This window comes from Dermacentor albipictus, chromosome 10 (genome assembly GCF_038994185.2).
Source record: "Dermacentor albipictus isolate Rhodes 1998 colony chromosome 10, USDA_Dalb.pri_finalv2, whole genome shotgun sequence".
NCBI classification, from domain to species: domain Eukaryota; kingdom Metazoa; phylum Arthropoda; class Arachnida; order Ixodida; family Ixodidae; genus Dermacentor; species Dermacentor albipictus.
Window position 1 is genome coordinate 34,658,106 of NC_091830.1, and position 23,335 is coordinate 34,681,440.

Consider the following 23,335-nt stretch of genomic DNA (forward strand, 5'->3'; position numbering starts at 1 on the left):
ACTGCCTGGCCACGTTTCAGCATGGGGTGAGGTGGGGGCAGCAACCGCCTGCCTTGCTGGTAGTGCTTGGCGATGTCATTGTACCTGACCAGGCGTTCTCGCGTGTTTTGAGCGAGCAGTGACATTGCTATGCACCCTACAGTGTTGAGGTGTTGGCTCCTATTGTCCAACAGCAGCGTATTCGACGCTACACGTATTCTTTTATTCAATGGAACTTTTCCTTTTGCGCTTCGCTTGCCACGTGGCCTAACGTCATAGTTGAACTACATGTAAGCATGCACGCACGTTTCGTCGAGACAGTGCAACAGTGACTTGTAAAATGTGCTTTGTTTCGTTACTGTACAGTTTATTGAATTCTCATTAGAAAAGCTATTAACCTTTCGTCTGAATTTTCACAATCGCGATGCTTCTAGCAGGCTCACAAGGATGTCGAAGACTGGTGATTTACGTCTAGCTTCTGTAATTAGGATTACCACGTTTTCCGCCCCTGTTTCCCTATGCTATGAATTTGTCTACTAGCACATTACAACAGTTCCTGTGAAATAGTCAAGATGTGCTACATTTTCACAACACTTAGCAGAACACTAGAATGATGGAAGAACATACAATCGCAACAACGCTTTTGATAGTTTTCAAGTCCCGCCAAATTTTTTTTAAATATTGGGTTTTGGCGGCAGTTTTTCGCGCATTGCCCATGCGATAATGCGAAGCCATTAACGTGCATACAAGGATGCCATTCAGTTCTTTCTTCCCGCTTTCAGTGGAATGTGGCCTCTACGGCAAGCAACCGTACTTTTGATTTTGGATGTGGCAAGACAGCCAAACAGCGAGCGCAGCGACTGATCATCATTTATTATACTGACACGTGTACTTGTTTATCTTTATCAGGCGACCACGTTTCATCACCTTACAAATGTTATCACACTGCGCGGAGCGCGCCTGCATCCATGATCCATGGTTCCATCCGCTCCCTGTCACCAAACCTTGTGTAATCTCATTGAATGTATGTGCGACGCGAATAGCGTAGAAGTTTGTGGAAGACACGCGGATCCCAGCGATTACTTTGGAACATTCAACGACTTATTTATAACAGCCGACACGCTTGACCCGGTGATCAGATTTCGACGACCGCCGATCGTGTTGGCCACTACTGCTGTTCTTTGAGTGTAACTTGCTTTTGTTAGCACAAGTTCTCCCAATAAAACGTTTCGCTACTCACCGTTTTGCTTTCTTCACCGTCACTACCGCGTGACAATATATTCTCTGCAGCTCGAAGGCAGCAGCCTTCGAAAAAATGTGTTGTGCGAGCTGACACCTACTTCAGGCGTCGTAATTTCATCGTAGCACCTCGTTTTGCGCCACCTCCGACTTTGCTTCCCTTCTGCTTGCATAATTATTTCATATACTAAATGTGGCAGCGATGGTATAGAGTAGAGATAGAACTTTGAGTTTCCGTCCTTGAAATCTTGAGCATGTCGCTTCGTCAAGGCTACTAGATAATCGGGCTTGGGGTGTCGCCCGAGACTGGCGTAATGGAACGCTTAGGGCCAGGGATAGCAATGTAGTCCAAGTACAAAGAATAAACCTCCACCGAGCCTAATAAGGACACCCTCTGGCAAAAACGCGAATGACCTTACTTGGTGTAGAATTTGGTCGTGCTACACCGTGGCTCTTGCTATTGCGAAGAATCTTTATTCTCTTCGGATTTTCATTGATTGAAAATAGAACTCACCTATAAATGTAAAATAGTTATCCTTCCATGTAGTAGTGCGGGATTGAGGTCAATGGCGTTTGTGGGATTTCTAAAGTAGTAGGTAGCAATGAAGTAAACCAGTGCGAATTCCTAGAAACGAGGCTTCGCCGCCGAAACAGGCATAATTCTTCAGCGACCCCTCTAACTCATTTAATTGGACAGAAACACGACCTCATAGCGAACAGCACCATTGCCTTAAAGACATTTGCACGCTACGTCTTTTCCAATATACGCAAGTTCGTTTGCGCCCCTGCAATATTGCCTGTGTAGCCTACGAATTACGTGTAGAAACTACGCCACTCCCCGAGACTGTGTGTGCCGCTCAACGCTCCGCACACACAGTATAAGAGGGTCATGAATTTGTATCCCGGTTATCTAATGTCGCTAAATTATTCTTACTTACCCTACGGCGTGAGCGAAGACACGCATGAACAGGTAAACGACAACTTGACGAGGAACGAAGAGAGCCGTTCGCCGCCTAACAAAATGAACATACGGAAGCAGCACAACGAGTGTAGACGTCTTGAATGTGAGAAAGAAATTCATTTTGGTCCATTAGTCGAACGCAACACCAGCAAGCTTCCAAAGCATTTTCTCTGCTGGGAGGCCGGCTGACGGAACTAAACCTTACAGATCTTGAAGGCACTCATTTACTGTTTTCGAGGCTTCCACTTGAAGATTACATCGATGTTGCACTGCCAGAGACAGGCTCCAGGTAAGTTAAGCATAGGTGAATAGACTGCTTCGAAAACACGCTGGTCGCTTGTTGGATACTCGCCTTGGGCAAACTTATTTCTGAAGCTTCCTTAGACACCCTTGCGGTTTTGTTTGTTGCTTCAGTCTTGCTGAAAGCGAATGAAAATTTACGTTTTATGAAACCTATCTGCCCATACATCGGAGTTTTAGGGGCAGTGTTAAGTGTTTCCGGACTTGTGCAAAGTGTATTCACAATGACGTTTTTTTGCTAGATTGAATGTTTACTCGTCTACATTTTCAACATCTTCAAAGTTCTGTTTGCTGACACCATCTACGTTCAATGCATATTGATCGGCCTCATAAGCAGCAGTAAAGTGCCTCCCTGTTCCATTTCTCGATGTTTGTATGCCCCAGCCAAGGCTGTGTGTGGAAGGTAACGGAGGATTTTCAATCAATCCAGGAGACTGCTCTTGAGCTGAGACACGCATTGGTCTACACGGACATTGTTTCAAATGCTTCACATGACTGCCAGTGCCCGATTTGGTGTCGCGATATTGTTTCGATACAGGTGCAGTTGACCTGCATTCACAGTAAGCACCACTTGTACGCAGCTGATGAAGACTTCTGTCAGCAGAATGTTCAGCCTCCATGTAAGTGGCGTACTCACCGCTGGTTCCTTCTTGCAGCATAGCCGCAAATTCTCTACATGTTACGGCAAGTTCTGCTTTTCCCCTTGAGTAGATCTCCCTGCTGCCATTCTTCATGAGTGACCGCGCCGTACTTGGATATTCACTGGTTCCTGCGGATGCAGTTGAATTAGCCGACGAGGTCACATTTCTTATTGTGCCATGGATGTCATGTAATGCAGGTATACCCTCGGTGCGTTCTCTGACAGAGCTGAAAGGCCTGTCATTTTCGCAGGCTGGGTGTTTTTGTAGGGGGATGGATTGCGGTGCACTAAACAGCAGGCCACGTCGCTGTCTAGGGGATCGTTCTAAGACCGCATACAACAATTCATTTGGGCTCGATGCAGACGCGTCGTAAATGTGATGCGAATGACTTCGTGCTTGCTGTGAGGTCTCTCTGTTCGGTGGCGGGGGATCATTCAAGTATACAGTGCAGTCAGCGTCTTCTCCTCTTGCACTGTCGTCGCTTTTTGGCTCGACGCTTAGCCCTTCCTTGTCTTTCTGAAATGGGGCACTTGTAGAGCAGTCATATCATAAGCAACAAAATTTGAAAAGAACTGAGATGGCTTCGAGCTTGATTCATCCTTGAATGGAGCAGAATAATTCTTACCCAATACAGCCGATGCAGCCGCTTGTTCCTGCAAAATGAGAGGACATTATTGAGGATTCGAAATTGTGGCCTATATTTCGGCGGGTGAAAAGCAGAAGGGACAAATATCTGTGGAATCGCAGAGCATCTACTAGAGTCCCCTCTCGTTTACAATGCTCATAGGCTGTGTGTAACGTGAAGAATATCTTTTCGTTTTCTCTTTTCCCTTTGTTCCACTTTTCTTTCTCTTACTTTTTCCTTTTTCTTTGTCCATTTTAGGCTGGTGGGCCTGGTGTGCCTTTTAGGGGGCGATCGTTAGGCTGCTACTCTCATTCTTTATGTATGTGTGGTGTACTTATATGGTTAATAAAAATAATGAATATGGCTTTTCTTTCTGGATATTTACGTACCAAAACCACAATCTGATTACGAAGCACGCTGTAGTGGGGGGTCCTGGTTTCATATTGACTACTTGGGTTTACTTAACGTGCAGCCATTGCGCAGCAGCCAGAAGCTATTGCATTTCGCCCACATCGAAGTGCGGTTGCTGCAGCCGAGATTCGATCCTGGGACCACGTGCATAGCAGCGTGCCACGAAAGCCGGTAAGGAACCATCACGGGTAATAATACTAACAATATGAATAACTATAAGAACAACAATAATAATAAAAGCCTGGTGACTATTTTCATTGCACCACTGTAACCATCCGTCCTGGTGAAGATATTTATGGAAATATGACCTGAACAAATCCTGTAGAGAAGTGATAGGAAAGAAAAGCCTGGAGATTAAGCTGTGCACCCAATATTCGTGCACCCAATATTGCTACCTGTTACTAAAGAAAACTAGAACGCAAGGCAATATATTGAGCACATTGTTATTCATAATTCCTATTTGTTTTCTTTGAACTTATCTCTACAACTAATCTTAGGGGGGCCCATAAGAATGACCCGGTGCTCCTTTCTGTGCATTATCCATCTACGTAGACCGCATATGGCAGCACTTTGGAACAGTGTCTGAAGTAGGCGCTCGAGAGCTACGAACGTACGGTGGCAATACAATAACAGCTGCCGCTTCTTCGTTCCTCAGAAAACGTGGAATGCTTTGCTAGTATGCGTGATTTTCGCTCGCGAATTATCTGGGGTCGCGAAGGATCGCCATGTGGCTCGCCTCATGGGCCGTCAACCCGTTTATACGCTGTCTACGGACAAAAGTGCGGGGTGCTTTGAAATCCACGGAAGCGTGTGAGTGCTTCATTACGCGATATTTTTGCCTCGATTCTGCATGCACCAGAATCATATCTGTCTATCAGTTTTAGCATGTCGATGGACCTTTAATGTTTCTTATGCAATATTCACAATGTGTTTCATTGCCAGCTTAGCTTGATGTAACTAGCCGGGGAAGTGTCATTCTCAGATCTTGAAGGTGTTACCACACGTTTTCACACTACGTGGATCTCGTTCGAGAATCGATGCAACTCACCCGTAAAACGCTCTCCGACGTCCCCGTTTCAGCTTTCTTCTCTCCCTGAAGAGTGTCAACCGTGGTTCTTGGTACTCTTTCTTCCAGAATGGTGAGTGGTTCTGGATTAGGACATGGCTGACTTTCCATTGTTGACGTCCGGTTTTCATCAATCGGGAGCGAGTTATTTTCTTCCAGGAAAACAGGGTACGTGCATAGGTAAGCCACCGCCTCTTTACTCAGTCTAGATGCCAGGAAATGAGGAAGGTATTGCAGAGCTTGCGTCCACGTCACTTCTTGCGTTCTTGAGAACACGTTTCGGGGCAGGAACGCCCGGACAAACAGTGCTGCTAGCAGACAGTCGAACTGCTGCACTGGAGAGGGCTGTGCCAGGAAATCCTCTACGCAGGAGTGCTGACGCAAATCAACGAGTGCGGGAGCCAAAAGGGCATATCTGTTTTCCTCTTCCATTCTTCGGAACGAGAGGGATTCTTCCATAGTCACGAATGCGCTCAGCCAGTCTCCTGAGGCCAAGTACTGGAAGCAGGCAGGTGTACCGCCGACATGGGTGTTGTGTTCGTAGTAGAAAGTGGAATTGTCTGAGGACTGGTACACAGGGTCGGGGTCGGCTGCGGCAGCTGCTGCAGCTGCTTCTGCGTTGCACTGGGAAGAGAAACCCCGTCAGTGCGAATCGTTGTTACATTCCCGCAAAAGGAGGCAGTAACGCTTATTTTGTTTAGTAAAAGACTGCTAATTTTTTGGGTAATACTTTGGTGTTGTAGTGTGGCCTTTGAAATCTCAAGCGCCACGACAACGCGAACGAGATGAAATACGAACTGGCTTGAGTAGGGCTTCATGCCAATGCAACACATCCTGAAATGTGTTGATCGGAGATATATCGGCAGATATCATGAAAGAGTCAGATCTGGACCAGCGTACGACCTCATCATTTTGATAAGACATGATGAGGACGCTGTAGATTCGGCAATAATAGCCTGAACAGTTGTGCCTCAAGAAACGTTCTCAATTTTTGGGCCGAAAAATCTTAGATTTATTGGGTGATAGATTGGGTCAGGGAACAAACGCGAGTTAATGACATCTTAGTTGAAATCGAGAAAAAGAAATGGGCATGGGCAGGACATGTAATGAGGAGGGAAGATAAGCGATGGTCATTAAGGGTTACGGACTGGATTCCAAGGGAAGGGAAGCGTAGCAGGGGGCGGCAGAAAGTTAGGTGGGCGGATGAGATTAAGAAGTTTGCAGGGACGGCATGGCCACAATTAGTACATGACCGGGGTTGTTGGAGCAATATGGGAGAGGCCTTTGCCCTGCAGTGGGCGTAACCAGGCTGATGATGATGATGATGTTGATTGCTGAAAATTGCCACAGCGGGCCGCACTGTATGGGCTCATTAAAACCGACGATGCATTACTGCTTTCTTTGAAATTTTTATTCTGAACGTGAATAACTTCAAATAACACATGAAATGACCTATATTTTTAAGAGGCTACAGAGTATGATGAGCACAACTTTCACATAGACCCTTCGACGTCGTCCAACATTTCATTTACTTAGAAATAGCGAGAACGCTAAAGTTCAAAAGTCCTGCTTGCGTTTAGCCATCAGGGTGTACACACCGAAATAAAATTAAATGTCATCTTTAAGCTAAACGGATTTTTTGTAGTGTCACTGGTATTTTTTTACATTTAATAACAACTACAGTGCATCATACAAGAGACTATTGCGTCCCACCAGGAACTATGCCTGCTATTCGGCATTTGAAGTTGGTTGCGTGAAGGTGGTTGACTTGTTTCGCGTAGTTTTCCTGCAACACCCCTGTGTGATCTTGGCTGGCTTGTCACGGTTTTTATGGAACTTCTTGTTTCGCGTTCCTGAAAGTTAAGAGTACTGATGTCCAAACAATCTAGCAAAGCTGTGCGTCGCAATGCAATGCGAAAGTTACGCGTAGCAGGAAGGCATGAGCAGGGCGAAGATTAATGAAGCATGGAAGTCACAGATGTAAAGGAGCTCGTTACCATGAGCAGTTATTCCGCAGACCAGGTTTTGATGAAATATACAAACGACGAGAACCAAAGTGCACTTCAAGAAACGTCGTTATGTAATTCCCTCAATCTTTTCATTTCGCCACGTGACGTTCACGCGGCGTGAGGTTCTCACCGCGTGTGATGACTTGACGTACTTTAAACCAAGTGCCGGCAAGTCCCCGTGAGATATTGCTCTTGTGTTTGTACCCCCGCTTTTATGCCATATTTGTTGTCACAATGTTATCCTCTAAATATGAACTGAACACAGATAAAATGAACACAGACAGAACACAGACAGATGGATCTGGCCTGCACCTTCCGATTTCGAGAAGCAGAAAGAGGAAAAAAATGAGTGATGATTATCATGACAATCACATTGTGTAACCTCAAAAGTCGCATGTCTACTTCAGTGGCCTCTAAAAGGTCACGAGCTCGACTTGCAATGAATGTTGGATTTGCGAGAGTCAGAAGAGTAGGTTAAAAGCATAGTCACCTAATCGTCGTGGCACGTATTCCCGAGAAGTGAGAAGCGTAGAGGTCAATTATTCTAAAAGAACGCAATCGGGTTCCTTGGTGACAATTTCTATTTATTCTCGAGCATGACTCACGTGGCGGCTCGGCAAGCAAGTTTGAACTGATTGTTCGTAACAGTGCGATCATCGGCTCTCGCAGACATTTGTCAACAGCGAATTTGTCGAACAAATTAGCCGTGATGAAAGACAACCAGTGTTAAACGAAGTCAGTTACTTTTGAGAGTAAACTGAACAATAGTTTTATTTTGAACGAGGTACGTGTTGACGCGATCACGGGTAAAAAGCAGTACAGCCTATTTCCCACAGCACCTCAATCGAAGACATCACTTGCTAATGACTTGGCCCAGGCTTCACTATGGACTCCTTGCTTTCACACAACTTCATGATGTAATAAACGAAAATTTCTGTGTAGAGAAAGTGGAGGAACCTAGCTTATGTGGTTTTTCTGAACTAGGTCGTCGGGAAATATCTTTCTTTAGGCGACATTGCTCAGAAGAATGACTTGTCAGGTACAATGAATTTTTTTCGCAAGATGGCGTATGGCGTATTTATATACAATAACGTAACATCTTTATTTGGTACAGCTTAGATAAATAAATCCCTTATGTAAGACATCAACTGTGAATACCGTGGCAAACCTACAAAGCCCTCACATATGACCTAATGTTATTTCTATTTCACAAGAAACTTGGAGGCGTACCCTTACCAACAGGACTGAGAAGGTATTAACGGTGGTTGTAATAGCGAAGCTTGACAAGAAGAAGGTGCTGCATTATGAAACACACAAATAATTCGTTTGGCGCAACTCAGAGGCATTTTCTGTTCAGAGAACAGCCATTATGTTCGCCTAACAGAAGATGCCACCGGGGTAACTACATGCAGTTACTTTTTTGCGAATAGCTAATAAATGCGCATAAAAATGGCCGCTTTTGTTGAGTTTGGCAAAATAAGGGCATTGGTCACGAGCTATGGGACGTGGCTTATTAAATTTTCAGGTGTCATGTGCACGTGATAGACAATATTGAGTTCCGTCACAAGAAAATCAGTTCCTTTGGTCATCTATTGGTGAGTACATCGTTTCTTGCGAAAGTGCGGTTGCTGTGGACGGAACATGAGCCAAAGTTAGCAACTTATGGTCCTCGATAAGAAACATCGCATATTTAAGGAAGTGGCTTGAAAAGTTCTTTTTGTTATTGACACGAACGGGAAAACGCGCTGCCTTTTTGCCAGAAAACGGGGAAATGTCGTTTTAAAAGCACCATAATTTGCGCAAACGTCAAATAGAGTGAAGTCTGTTAGATTGCGTATCGACCTTTTGAAACGAGTTGTGAACATAAAAAAAAAATTGCGACTATACGATGAATGACCTTAAGGACTCCGTTAAAGACATGCTACAGACATAAATTATACTTTATATCCAAGGAAAGAGCTAGTTGCTGAAATCGTACTGTTTGTGCTGATAGTTAAAGACGCTAAGTCGTTTATTCAGCAGTTTTTGTGCTGAGGATACAACTCATCTAATACTGGTGTCGTAGTTGAAATATTGTAGGCGCTGTTGACGATGTTCCGCATTTGTGGGGTTTTATAGCTAAAAAGTTTTTTTTCTGCATATAAGTTACATTTGAATGCCGGTATGCTTTCTAGTAATTGACCCACTGAACGCAAGCTGAGCGTGCAAGCAGTGTAATTCGAGATAATAGTCAAAAAACACTGTTGAAAAGGAATGCAGAAAAGTAGCACAGGCAAACAAATAGCGTTAACTTGGATGCCAGCTAAGCATGCAGGGTAGACATAAATGAAACAATTAAGCATCTCACAGGAAATAAGAAGCGAATAAATATAGTGCAGAAAAATGTCCATCAGGAGAACCGCTGAGGCAACCAAAGCAACCATCAAGGTCGTACTCAAGTCTACATAGTATTCATGGAAACAATAAGCCCAAATATTGTGTAAATTTCCACAAAAAGCGGTTGCAAATGAAGAATGGCAGCCCATTGAAGCTATCGTATTATAGAAGCACACTCTTTTTGGCTGCAATGTTAAAATACTTGAGAGCAAGACCGTAGATAATAATTGTTGCCACTGAAAATACGCCGGATGGGCATGAGTAAATTGTTAGGCCAGAAACGCATACGTGAAATGTTTTACAGAGTAATTGGTGTGATGCTGATACATGGGCAGCGCGCTTAAGCGACGCACTCAATAATGGAGCTCACTAGTTTTGTCTAAATACGCGTCGCTTTAGTTGTATGGTTCCATTATGCCGTCTGCCTTTGTTGTAAAGGTCTTGCGGATGAGCAAAAAACATCGATTCTTACCGTGCGTACGTTGTCTGGGTTCCAAGAACATTGTTGAATATGCGACTGCAAATTCAATGTGAGAGGAAGATGCGATCAGTCTTGAGTCAAGAATTTATGGGGGCATAAGAAGTTCATAATAAATCTCCCCATTATGTGACTTACGCTAAAACAGAATTTTGGAACAAAAGGTTGGCATCTGCATTATTATTGCAGCAAGCGTGTCTCGTCCAAGACTTTGAAAAACTGCCGTAAAAGTGGTGCAAGAATTAAAATTACATATGAGATTTTATGTGTTAAAAAAGGGCCTCATCAGAACGCAGGCTTGTTTATATTTAGTCCCTGAGGTTCTTTAAGGCGTTAAAGCACTGTTGTTTATCATTCTTGCTGAAATTTGTAGTGACTGGATGCAAGCGTACTAAGAGCTTTCATTTTCTCGCGTAACCTGTACGGTAAAGAAATGACCACTTCTTGCAGTTTTATGTGTAGAGTGTTCCCGTTTTGTCAAATATATAGAAGTGTTATAGAAATCCCCCAAAACACCGCGACCGGTGCATAAGCCATAGGAAAATAGCAATGACTAACATAGGTTATTAAACTACCCAAACGAACTTAGTTGATGGGGGAAATGTTCCTTCGCTGATCCTTGACCTGGACCTTTGCTAAATGAGCAAGGAATATTTCTTCAGTAAATAAAGAAAGGCGCGTGTTACTAAAATTTCTGAAAAGAACGAATAACCTACCAACTACGATCGATATCGCCAAGCTAAATTTCTTTTAGAACAAAATATTCAGCGCTTTCGCTGAGCTCTATTACAAATATTTTCATACATTTCTTCTTGTAAAACTGAACGCCCCTTACTAACAACGACAACTAAAACCAAGCTTCTAAAAATTTAGGCGTTCTGCTTCGGTGCACTAATGGCAGGCTTGGGTGAGGTACCACAGTATTAATGATAAGGTGACCACCCCTTGAGATAAAAGTGAACAAAGAACACGCAAGTGTAAGCCATTTACATATGTCTAATGTCATGTGATGAGTATTTCCACTGAGGCAAGAGTGACAGGATGCGGAAGTACATAATGTCATGCAGTGATCTAGTGTAATTCTGCACATAACGTGATGCACTTCTGTCTGGTCTACACGTTTTCTGTTTCTCTGAGGAAAGTTTGCTTTCCAATGGGGCAACATACTAATATTACAAGATCCAGGCCTAATGAAAGCTTTTATGCAGCAACTTCCAGAAAGAGCCCGCGAGAGAATATGTGGGCTACTATCAGATGACTACTTAGAACGAAGTGATTGACATGAACAGTTCTTATACTGAAGCTACACTTACATTAACTAGCATGGATCCACTTAGTATACACAGCTAAAATAAGCATTTGGAATTGGTGTTTCTTGATATAGGGGTGACGTTCATTTGTTATTCGCCTTCTCAAGCTACGGCGTTACCCACTGACGCAATCTTCCTGCAGTGGCCGCGTCCGATTGCAGTAGTTCTGTATTATGTTGCACCTCTTGAACTACAACAATAAAGCTCTGTTTCGACAATTAAAAGGAAATGCAGGGTTCAAGCCTTTGGAAAGCCTTAGATATTATACTTCAAATCTGCAGAGTATTAGTAGTGGTATTATAATTGTCAGCCAGTCTAAGTCGACCGACAGCTGCATAGTGAAAATTCTGCCACATTAGGTCGAGGTTCTTGTTAGTTGGAGATAGAAAATGAGTCTGTGAAGCATAGGATTGAAATAACCGGGCTCGGTAGAAGCTTTCGAATTTAATCGTCCTCGCATACCGCATATACCTAAACGCTTTTCTCAATATCGCCACTGAAGGCCCTTTGTTTCGGTCGAAAGTCTGAAAGCTGATAAGCTCGCAAAATACGAGCTTGTAATGCACAAATGTTCGTAGCTGGAGCAAGGTTTTGTCGTATTAATCTACCAGCTGTTCCATAAAAGTGCACCATCATCGTTTCCCCGAATAGTACACTCAACATCATCGCAACTGAGACTCTCTTGTCCTGCAATGACCACTAAATACTTCGGGTGATATTCTAGGTGGTAGTATTTTATAGCAGATAATGAGCTACCATAAATTAAGCATAAATAATTACTGGGAAGAAAAATGGCTCGAATAGTGTGCCCTCACATTTTCAAGGTATATCTTGTTTATGTTTACCTAGTATAAACTTTTGTAATTTGTTTTTCGAGGTATTAAATATATGTAAGCCCTGGAAATGCCCCCTGCCAGCTTTGGCGTAGCGTCTTCAGGCCCTACGAAGTTGAAATAAAATAAGGTGAGAAAGTATCCTCGAACGGCAACAGCCTATTACGAGACATCCCAACTTACCGGCATATCCACGGGATAAATCTGTCCCTCGCAGTACACGCAAGGCTTCGGAGCTTTGGCGCAATTTTCTCGGTGACGTGGCATGTTGCTTTGCTTAACATTTCTTTCGCAAAATTCGCATACTTGCATCATGGTAGGGCCGCCGCTTTCTCCTTCACTGTGCTGAAATCAGAGGACGCCAGAAAACATAGGCCTTGAGTGGTTGAGGGGCTACGGGGATTGAGTGAAATGGACAATGGTCACCGCATCTCTACTTTTCGAACAGCCGATACCCGCTGTTTCAATGATGTTAACGCTGAAAATAGGGAGTGTTGCAGATTTCTTCCATTTATTCAAAAAATATCTGATGTGCCTTATGGTACGTTCCGTAAAGGAGCGGAAGTAAAAAGTTTGATCTCACAGAGAAAAGATAGCAACACTGAAGAAATAAGAATATCAAAGCTAATCACAGTTTCAGGGGGCTCAACGTCTTTTCGCCAGTTGTCACTCTTTCGCGACATTCAAAAGTAAGAAATGGGGCGAGTGTGCTTAAGAAATGAAAGTTCCCAGGTGCATATCAGACATGTACAAGAAAGACATTCACATGCCTCACGTGACAGCACTTGGAAAGATGAAGGACCGTGGTTGAACTTTACATTAAGGATGAATACTCCATGAGCATTGCATCCCTGCAAGCTTATCCTGACAATTTACAAAGCTCAACTACTTAACGAAGTGCTTGAGGCGTGCCTGCATGTTACTAGCCGACGCGCATTGGAAGGTAGATGAGGTGGCATAAAAGGTGTACACAAGTGTTTTTGTGGTATAAGAAATGCGTTTAAAACTCGTCTTGAGGTTAAATCAAGCCGAGAATGACAAAAACTTCGGATGCCAACGGCAGTGTAAGAGGCCTGGAGTGACTATAAAAAGAAAACAATGTCGTTACGAAACACCAAATGTTGTGGCTGAGTGGCGAATTTTTTCTACATCGTCTCCGTCACAGTTAGAGAAATCAATCCTATGCTGTTTTCGGGTGGGAGGTGGCTGCTATAATTATCCTGTTCGGTCACAACGCACCCATTCGGGTAGCCTGCTTTTATTCTTTTTCGGAATTAGCTCGGCTACAATTACGCAAAATATCCAACCCCGATTTAAGGACTGAAACATGCGGAAGTGTGTGAAAGTAGTCAAAGAGCCTTGTTGTGATTAGCTTTGGTGGAAATTCCTAAGAATTTAGCTTGCATTGTTGTGTGGTCACAGAAGACAAAAAGTATGCATCAAGTACATCTAAATTACTGTGCAATAACAGAAATATAGATAACACGGCGTCGCCAAGCCAAGTGAGAGAGAAATGGAAGAGAGGTAAGGCAACCAGCTTAACAGACGCATCAAGCAGACGTCCAAAGCAATGTTAGATCGTCATCTAAGTCTTTCGGCCAATAAAAACGGTTTTTTAATGACAATCATAAAAAGAGGTTTAGGTTCTCTATTTACCTTGGGATGTGGCCTTCGGCATCTAACCCGGGTTACTTAAAAAGAACCGTGTTCTAACGCTCATAATGTACCATTCAGCAATGAGAGCCAGCTTTAAAAGGTACGACATTTAGCGGACTTGATGTCTGAATAGCATAACTCAGCGAGTTCTGCTTTTTCTGCTGGTATTTTCATATTTAAGTTTACATTTTGCTTCTAATTTAGCATTTTTATTTCTATTTATTTTATTTATTACTTCCCTCATGGGCACATTAAAGATGGAAGCAGGCAAGCTGAAAAAAACTAAGCAGATAAACGTATAAAAGTAGCTGAGCATCGAGAAACAAACATGATAATGAAAAAAACAGTAACATAGGTTACTCGTAACAGAAAACTGAAGTAACATTTCCCAAACTGGAGGAGGTAAGTGCAAGAAGAATGTTCCAAGAGAGGTGATTCCAACCAATTCATTACGTACTTTGTGAATACTTTTCATTACAAAGGCGTGCGCATTGAGCGTGGTAGTTTCCCTGGGCTGGTTTTTCATATTGAACTTTTCGTGGCACGTGTGAGCCTGTATTCGCTCTACCTCATACGCAAGTTCATTACCAGAATAAACTGTGTGCAGTGACATGGCATATACCAGCTGTTGATGTAAGCATCGGGTTCTGATTCATATAGGTAACGAAGTTAGTGGTTCGAGTGTGCGGGTGTCCGTTTTGCGGTTGTCCTTGTTTGTTAAATCTCAGCTCCAGGTTCTTCCACCTGTGTTTGTCTAGCTGTGCCTCCAGGCTCTTTGACGCAGCTCTTCATTCAAACAAAACGGCTTGAACTTTCTGCGCTGCTGAACAGGATGGTACGCTCGTCACAGAAATTCCTAAAGCAGAGAAGCAATCCACCCCACCCTATTGAACATTTCACCTGTTGTGAATGCCCTCCCACACCCCTTTAATAAGTTTTACATCAATCAGCAGACTACGTTTCATTATCTCACCTTTTGATGATGGGAGAGATCTGTAGTAAAGCTGTGAATAAGAATAACTTACTGGTCTACCTAAGGTAAGCCCGCTTCGCTTCAGCAACCCGTATTGTTGGACCCTGGAGGAACGATTCGAGTCTAGACGTTTTTCTATGAGTCCCCGTCTTGTCAGCAAATACCGGGTACACACAATTGTCTCCTGATCTTTTATCGTGTCGCGTGTTCTGCAAAAAGCGGCGCAGTGATAGAAAACAATGAATAGCCAACTACTAAGGCAGCAACGTAGCAAAGATGAAGATAATTTTATGGTGACGTCATTTGCACGTTGTTGTGTCCGATGTTTTTTCGGCATGTTGCGTTACGTTTGTCGAACCAACTAGGCAATCAATTTGTGCTTGCCTAGAGCACCTTGCGAAAACCACACTGAATTTAATTACGAAATTGCGCAAATTTATACCTCGCTGCAAAAACATACACACCTGCATGGGAGGAGCTGGGCCGCCTGCGGCGGACGTAACCTGGTGACTTGTTTGAGTAGCCGCAGCATACGATTCGGGAGGCCGACGTTCTTCATGGGGATATTTAGACTCTTCTGCGCTTTCAAGTTCAGGATATTTTTGGGTAGCGCTTGGTTTAGACACCCAGGGATTGTGAGAACGTAAGACTAGAGTGCTCTGTTCCTCTTGATGTCCACTCTCCTGCAAGTGAGTAACGTTAGGGTAAACGACGGCAATTATAATATTAAGATGATCACGCAATTCCTAGTAATGCTGGCGTATACGAAGAAACCATGACGCCAGAGCTGATGCGACGACAACGTGCAGCATTGCACAAGTATCTGTTGGCAAATGTGCGATATAAATGTTATAAAATACATGCTACACTCCTGGTGCGGTACCATAACTGCCGCTCGGAGAACTGCCACTTCTTATCGATTGCCAAAATGTTTCGAAATGACCTTTCAGGGTCCTAATTGCGAGAAGAAGTGTCACATTCTGTTGCAAAAAGTCAAAAATAAAATAAAATCAAAGATGTCACATTAGGAGATAGAATTGCGGCCATATAGGCTAGATATTAAATGAAGCAAGCTAACGTTCGGCTAGACAGAGGAAGTTCGGCAGGCCTTTACTTTATTTACAGGATTCAACATGTCACGGGATCAATAGATGAGTAGTAGAGTAGCTGGGTAATGGAAGGGACACGCAGTCGATGACGTTTCAGGAATTTTAAATAGGAACATGTTGGCACAGGGTGAAGCCAGCTGTATTCGGACACAGTTCATTTGAGACAGACATACATCTTGCAAGTGTACTGAAATGTAAGTAGACGATAGTGAATATAATGGACATGATGATTACGAGGTAACGAAAAAAGCTGCACGAATGTACTAGATCCCTCAGATTCAAACCAGTCAAAAGACGAAGAGCCGAAGAGAACAGCCAGAGAAAAGGGTAGAGAAAAGATAAACGCAGGTAACAAACTGGGAAGAATTAATAGAGGCGTGACGTCTGGACGCGGTCATCTAATGAACTAGTTCCCATTGAACAAAATCATGAGGTTGGGTAAATCATGAAATCGTTAGAGGAGATATACCCCATGGTCTCCTGCAGCAGCAGCATGTATCTCATGGGAATGCAAACGGCATTTGATGAGGGGGCAAGTTTATGTGCTCAGATAGGTTCAGGATATCGGCAGGCAGAAGATGCAGCTGGCATACAAGAGTAAGTTAACGGCAGATCACATCGAGAGTCCTGGCTTCGTCCTCATGAAGTGGTTTTAAAAGAGCTAATGACGAGGAGGTTTCGAAGCTTGCAGGCACAGCGGGGGTTAAACCTTAAGCGGGATATAATCGAGCCCTTTGCCTTCCAGTGTAGATGTATATGGACTACTATTTACTAGTGGGCTGATAGTCACGCGCATGCGTCCCCGGTCCTAGTCTGCAGGGCTAGTGTTTTATCACTATCTTTGTCATAATTAGTCAGCCATGTACAATACAGGACAAATCCATCACAATGTTCTCGTTTACTCTCGTCTTGGGTCAAATGAACTCCATGCTGTGACAGGAAATTGATCTTATTAGAACACACGAGTCTCTGCCATTATCTACTGCGTTTTTCTTGACCCCTATTCTTGAATTCCTGTTCAGCACAACTTATCTGCTCTACGCAGTAAGTTATTCGTTGATTCCTGCTGTAATCTCCACTAAAATGAAAGCTGCTGATGCTTGTCGTTCATTCCGTATAAACCTCGCTATATCTGTAAAGCCCAGGCCATAATTTTCACTACGTAACCACTGCACAGTGCTGGGCTCGTTGGGGAGCTTTTTATACGTTTCAAGCTGCTGGCACGTTTGTTGGTAATGGCTTTCACTTTTGAGCATAGTCGTTTTAGAAGCAATAGCACACAACTAGTCTGTTTTGCCACGCACTGATATCTCTGGAAGCATATTCTTTATTTAGCCCTGCAAGAACCTGTGTGCTTAGCGTTTTAACGCAAATACAGCTGCCTACAGGACAAATAAGTGGTGGTCTATTAGAGTTACACGTCGGGTATGAAGGGAAGTAAATCGCGGTCGAATACGGCAGAGAATTAGGAGGTGTGATGCAATCATAAAATTTGTAGGCATAATTTTACATAAGCTACCACTAGCCAAGGGCAATAAGATGTTTCTGGCCTTCATCCTGATATGGACACAGCACGATAAGTCACGTGCACGTTGCATTCAAAAGATACTTGTTGTCCTTGTCAGTTTGCTTGTCTTTGCGTCTTCCTTCTAAAATGTTTTTGCTTAGTACCTTTCAGATTACATGTCTCGGTTGACAAGCAATACATTGCATATTACTGATAAAGGCAAAAATACTGATAAAAGTAATTTTTTCAATAGCAGCATAATTACTATAATACAGAGTGGTTCTACCAATACACTGACTGCTTCCCATTACATGCATCGCCATGGGTCAGGATGATATTCCGTTTACATGAGCACCTTTACCGTCTTCATGGAGGCGCTGGATTTCTCTGCTGCTTCTGCTGTGTCTTGCTGTGACTTGGAAGCACAGACGGGATTTTTCCACTTTTTGGTCTCGATGCTTTGGTCACAGCTGGTGCATTGAACACGTTGTTTGCATAAAACATAGTGATCCTGAGAGACAAAAAAAAAGAGGTTAGAAGAATTATGCGGTGAGCTTTTGTCTTTTCTAAGAATATTTTGTTCCTTTTTTTCGATTTTCTGTCAATTACCTTTTTTTTAATATGCTCTTTAACGCAAAACGTGTTTGACGTATGAGGTTATAATTATTTGGCGACTCCTGCAGGGACAAATAGGTCCGTTAGCCCAAATACTGCTAGCACGTACATATTTTACAGCCTTCATACGCGACGAAGACACAAGGATTCATACGAAAACGAAAGAAGGGTGCATGCTGCCTTGTGTCCTTTTTCTTCTGTCTCCGCTCTTATTATGGCTGCTCAAATTAAGAAAAAAATAACAATAGAAAATATATTGCTGACTGATTTGAACGTGCAACTTTTTCTATATTTCTAATGCAATAATGCAATGGCGGGCATTACCCGCATGGAATGCCTGCCATCGACGTAACGATGGTTGACTTAGAATGGATAATTGTTATTTGTAAATTCGCTTGCAATTATTTGTGCGACAATCCACCGAAATAAACGGTCTTGTCATTGAAGTTTTGTCGTCATTCGTCCGATAGCCCGCAATCTGTAAGCGACCCGTGGTGGGCGGGCTAGTATCGTAAGAGTTCCCCGCAAGTATATATTCAGGCAGCCATCATACGGTTTCAAAGAGCAAAGTAACGATGAGGCACCGTAGCTAATCACGCAACGTATTTCTGTGAGCTTCTGCAAAGTGTCATAAGATATGCGCAGTAATCGTACTCTCTAGATCACACGAAAACTTACACGTAGATTCTGCAGTTGCACTTTTTTGTTGCAATTTTGTTGATTCGGACAGTCTACGTACTGTTCGCGGAGTATCGCGATGAGGTCACGAGCTTCAAACATCTGTAAAAAAAAAAATTTGAGAAACGTAAGTTTGAATGAAAGAATAATCTCGAAGGGCAAAGCGTTTGAATCTTTTCAATACATTGGGGCTTATCTATTACTTGTGCAGTAGGAGTGGCTGGAGTCGTTTACAGACCCTGTGCGTCTCCTTGAACACATGTACTTACAGAATAAAAAAGAATTTGTTAGAAGCCTTGCACCATTGCAGTAATAGGCCTTCGTTCATTAGCTTTTAATAGGACGTTCTGGCGGGCTAGTTGGTTCATAGCTTTAATGTTTCTTATAACTGCGCGATAAAACCATGGTTGTTTTAATAAGCCATATTTTGAGCCTTCCTACCTTCATGACGTCATTTCCTCATTTCTTGATCTGTGTGATATTTCCCGTTTGTTGCATGACCTTGGGCTCAGATGCGCATTGCCATAAACTGCCCTCAAGCGTGTTTTTTGATGAAACGCAACGACTTTTGAATTGTGACAAATGCACATATTTATTTTACCTTTACGCACATCATATATATACGTGTGTGTGTGCATGTGTGTGTGCATGTGTACGTGGGTGTGTGTGTACGTGTATGTGTGTGTACGTGTATGTGTGTGTGCGTGTATGTGTGTGTGCGTGTATGTGTGTGTGCGTGTATGTGTGTGTGCGTGTATATATGTGTGCGTGTGTGTGCGTGTATATATGTGTGCGTGTGTGTGCGTGTGTGTGCGTGTGCGTGTGTGTGCGTGTGCGTGTGTGTGCGTGTGCGTGTGTGTGCGTGTGCGTGTGCGTGTGTGTGCGTGTGCTTGTGCGTGCGTGTGCTTGTGCGTGCGTGTGCTTGTGCGTGCGTGTGCTTGTGTGTGCGTGTGCTTGTGTCCGTGTGCTTGTGTGTGCGTGTGCTTGTGTCCGTGTGCTTGTGTCCGTGTGCTTGTGTCCGTGTGCTTGTGTCCGTGTGCTTGTGTCCGTGTGCATGTGTCCGTGTGCATGTGTCCGTGTGCGCGTGTCCGTGTGCGCGTGTCCGTGTGCGCGTGTGCGCGTGCGCATGTGCGCGTGTGCATGTGCGCGTGTGCATGTGTGCTCGCGTGTGCATGTGTGCTCGCGTGTGCACTGCGACATACTGACCGACCGACGGGCCTGAAATCGTGGTTGGCTTGGAGAAGGAACCTTAGCTTCAACGAATAACTGGCAATGCCCAGTCGTCACCGCTTAATGGAATTATTTTCCGATCAGTTTCACAGAATCGGACTAAAGATCTAGCTCAAGGTATTGTTCAAGTGCGACCATGTACGCGCTTTTGTAGAGGCCCTGACTCCTGCAAATATAGTGAGGTTGGACAACAACACTGTGTTGAAGGCATAAGGGAACAAACACACATTTTTTTTTGCTTTGGTTTGCAAGCAACGAGGATTGTTGCGACAGCACGCCATCATGGACACTGCGTAAAGATAACACACACACTAGCATAACAACACGACAACAATAGGAAAGAAAATACAATCACAACAGCGTATCACTTTCATTAAAGGCAACGGAAAAGTGAGGGTGACTTGTAATAAATGCACATGTTGCAATACCCTTCTATACTTGGTGGGAGCAAAAAAGAAAATTCTTTATTTGATTTGTCACAGCAAAACAGCGTGTTACTTGCTTATCACTCTGCATTGAAGTCCACCAATATCCACCAGCGCCTTTCATTTTGTCTAACTACTCTGGCACTGTGACAATATTGAAAGCATCCCTTTTGTTTGATTTTTCACTCCACTGTAAATGTACTCAGCTCCGCCTATTAGACAAAACATACCATTACATCCCCGTTCTACCTAACTTAATTTTCACATAATCCTTTTATAATTATTTTCGCAACCACACCGGTTTATAGCTGGTGGACCTGATTTTCATACTCATGTGTTACGTTAATTGTTTGGCACTAACCATAAACACTGAACGGGAACCAAGTGTGGCTAAAATCGACTCGACATCAATAAGGACATGTTTAATCGCTTTCGTGCGCCGCTGTCATCGCGGATGATGCCAAAAATTGGCTAAATTGCTTTAAAAACTCCCGCTTGTCAAATTTTTTTGCCTCCTCGGATATTAAAAGTTCGCTGCTGCTTCCGCTGTTCCATGGATTGTGAGCTGCCATCTAGAACAAAACAAATTAACAGAGACTACCCTATGCTCTTTCACGGCCTTACTACAAAACGCAAAGTAGTGCTATGAGCGTGAAATTGAAGTATGAAGTAGTGCTAGTGCTATAGCGATATGAGCTCATACTTACCTGTATAGACCAGAAATGCGTAGACGAACCCAGGTCATCCAAGGCATGGAAGGAGCTAAGGCTGCCACTTAAGCTCACGTAATGTTCTCATGCGATGTAACCCATTCCGGCCTGTTTTCGTATTAACTCTGAGAGTAAAAACTGAAACGCTCTCATAAGTAGGCGCTTGTGTCCCCTGCTTTGTATTTCCCTCCTACATTTTGTCCATTTATTGGTGATTACGCTTATGCAAATGCATTTGTTGAGCTATGCGCAGTGCGGTGCCTTACCTCGTTAATATCGATTCTCTTTCGTTCGTACGTGCAGTAGATGTCGAACATGTGATGCTTCGTGCTCTGCTCGTGTAGACAGGTATCGCAAAACATGTGGCCTCCGGGATCTTGGAACATGAACAGCGAGATCATGCCGCACTGACCACACAAGCAGTGACGGGGTATCTCGTCCGCGAACTTCACCTTTGTCGGACCACCGGGAAGGTCCCGGTACATCAGCAATGTGCCCATAATACTTGTGGGCACCGAGGCCTTCCGTGATCTTCGACGTGGCTTATGGCTTTGCGTCTTCTTGCGCGGCCAGAAGATTGCAACCTTTGAATAAGAAGCAGCAGCAGTGACGATTCGCGCCTCAGAAAAGCAGCCATCATTGAGCAAATAAATATTTAGCATAAACTGCGCATATCGCGCTTCAAAGAATGCTTCGTCGATGCTTGAAGGCCCACCGCAACACTGGAGCTGAAAGACGCTCACGCTCTCCAGGCCGACCTCTGCTCCTTTCTCTTTATTAAAATCTACGCCGCCGCCCCTCCCCTTCAAAGAACTGTAATCAGGCTAGTCGATACGGATTCTTGACTATAACCAAGAAAATACGGACGCTTAAGTTGTCGTACTCTTGTCTTCTCGTCCCTTTTGTAAACTAAATATCGATACGAATGGGGCAAAGCTTAGAGGTGCCTGCATAGCGAACAATAAAGTAATCAACAAATACAAGTTACACATACTGATAAATACGTCATTTATATTCCACCAATTGCCTCTCCCCTTCGTCAGTGTAAGATAACAAACCATGTGTTGTCATCTGTCTAGCCTACATAAATGAAATTTCATGGTCTTACGGGCCAAACCACCGATTGGTATACGAGTCAGGCTGTAAATCGGTATTAATTTTGACCACCGCGGATCCTTTAACATGCATCTAAACCTAAGCACACGAGTGTTTTTGCCTTTGGTCTCCATCGAAATGCTCTCACCGAGGCCGCGGTCGTGTTTGCACACAATCTGTATTAAATTTCTTGGAATAAACTTGAAACCCGGGACCTCCAGGACAGAACCGCCAGACCACTGCAGCTAAGCCACCTCGGCCTGCTTGTTTAACCTCCCTGCCTTTCTGTTGGGTGCTTTTGCCAGGCTGCAACCGTCACCCCCCAAAATACCTCCCCATATTTTTGTGTTTGTTTCCCTTTCATGACAATGATGTGTGTGCATCACTGACTCATGCATATCTTGGCTAACAATGACCCCTCCGTGCAAAAGCTCATAAAGCAATCGAAATGAAATCGCAGATTATCTCGTGAAACGTGACGAATCTTTAGGACAGCATCGCTGTGTGGCTCATTTCAACAACACAAAGGAGAATGACGACACCTTCTCTTGCCGTTCGGCTGCTCGAAGAAGCACTGCTATCCTATCACCAATATTTTTGTCTGGGCACGAATTTATCTTTACCGTATATTATTTTGCTTTTTATATCGTCACTGGTATAGCTAAGTCACGTTTCCCTGTCCCCACAGCTTTTGAAAACGCTGTCACTGTCTTCAAAAGCCCGCATGTGACAGACCGCTCATTTATAGAAAAAAAAAACACCAAGAAACGTTATTGGGCAGCCTCTGGTGGACATCGTGGAATTATCCGTCTCTCTTCGTGACATGTAAATGCCGTTTCTTTCAGTCGCGCCTTGAGTCGTGCTCAAAGATGCCACGGTGGTCAACGGTGGATGATATGAGGGAGCTAGTCTCCCGGTCTAGGGAATGCATCAATCTCTTAAAGAAAAATTGCTGCCATAGTAGGCCGTCCACAAATAATTATGAATCGCATCTTGAAAGCTTATTTCTGAGAGAACCTTGTAGCGGGAGCTCCTCACGCTCTCAGGCCCAGGAAAACGACTGAAGACGAAGACCACCTTCTCGTAGCTGCAGTCGTCCAATGGCCCGT

General features: G+C 43.7%; 1 protein-coding gene across 12 annotated transcripts in view; it reads right to left on the reverse strand.

The window, feature by feature from the left end:
• LOC139050387 (uncharacterized) overlaps window positions 1–23,335 on the reverse strand; it is a 71,571-nt gene that overhangs the window by 40,369 nt on the left and 7,867 nt on the right. For 4 of the 12 annotated variants that reach the window (XM_070526657.1, XM_070526650.1, XM_070526654.1 and 1 more), the window contains exons 2-8: window positions 21,398–21,715; window positions 18,767–18,868; window positions 17,829–17,984; window positions 15,322–15,540; window positions 12,412–12,573; window positions 10,080–10,124; window positions 5,205–5,846 (exon numbers count right to left, since the gene is read on the reverse strand). In XM_070526657.1, coding sequence (XP_070382758.1) covers window positions 5,205–5,846; window positions 10,080–10,124; window positions 12,412–12,573; window positions 15,322–15,540; window positions 17,829–17,984; window positions 18,767–18,868; window positions 21,398–21,631 — 1,560 coding nt within the window. In that variant the 5' untranslated portion in view covers window positions 21,632–21,715. Of the gene's footprint in view, window positions 1–2,276; window positions 3,637–3,745; window positions 3,774–5,204; window positions 5,847–10,079; window positions 10,125–12,411; window positions 12,574–15,321; window positions 15,541–17,828; window positions 17,985–18,766; window positions 18,869–21,397; window positions 21,716–23,335 lie in introns of those variants that run through there. The other 8 variants (XM_070526658.1, XM_070526651.1, XM_070526655.1 and 5 more) reach the window with 5 other exon arrangements.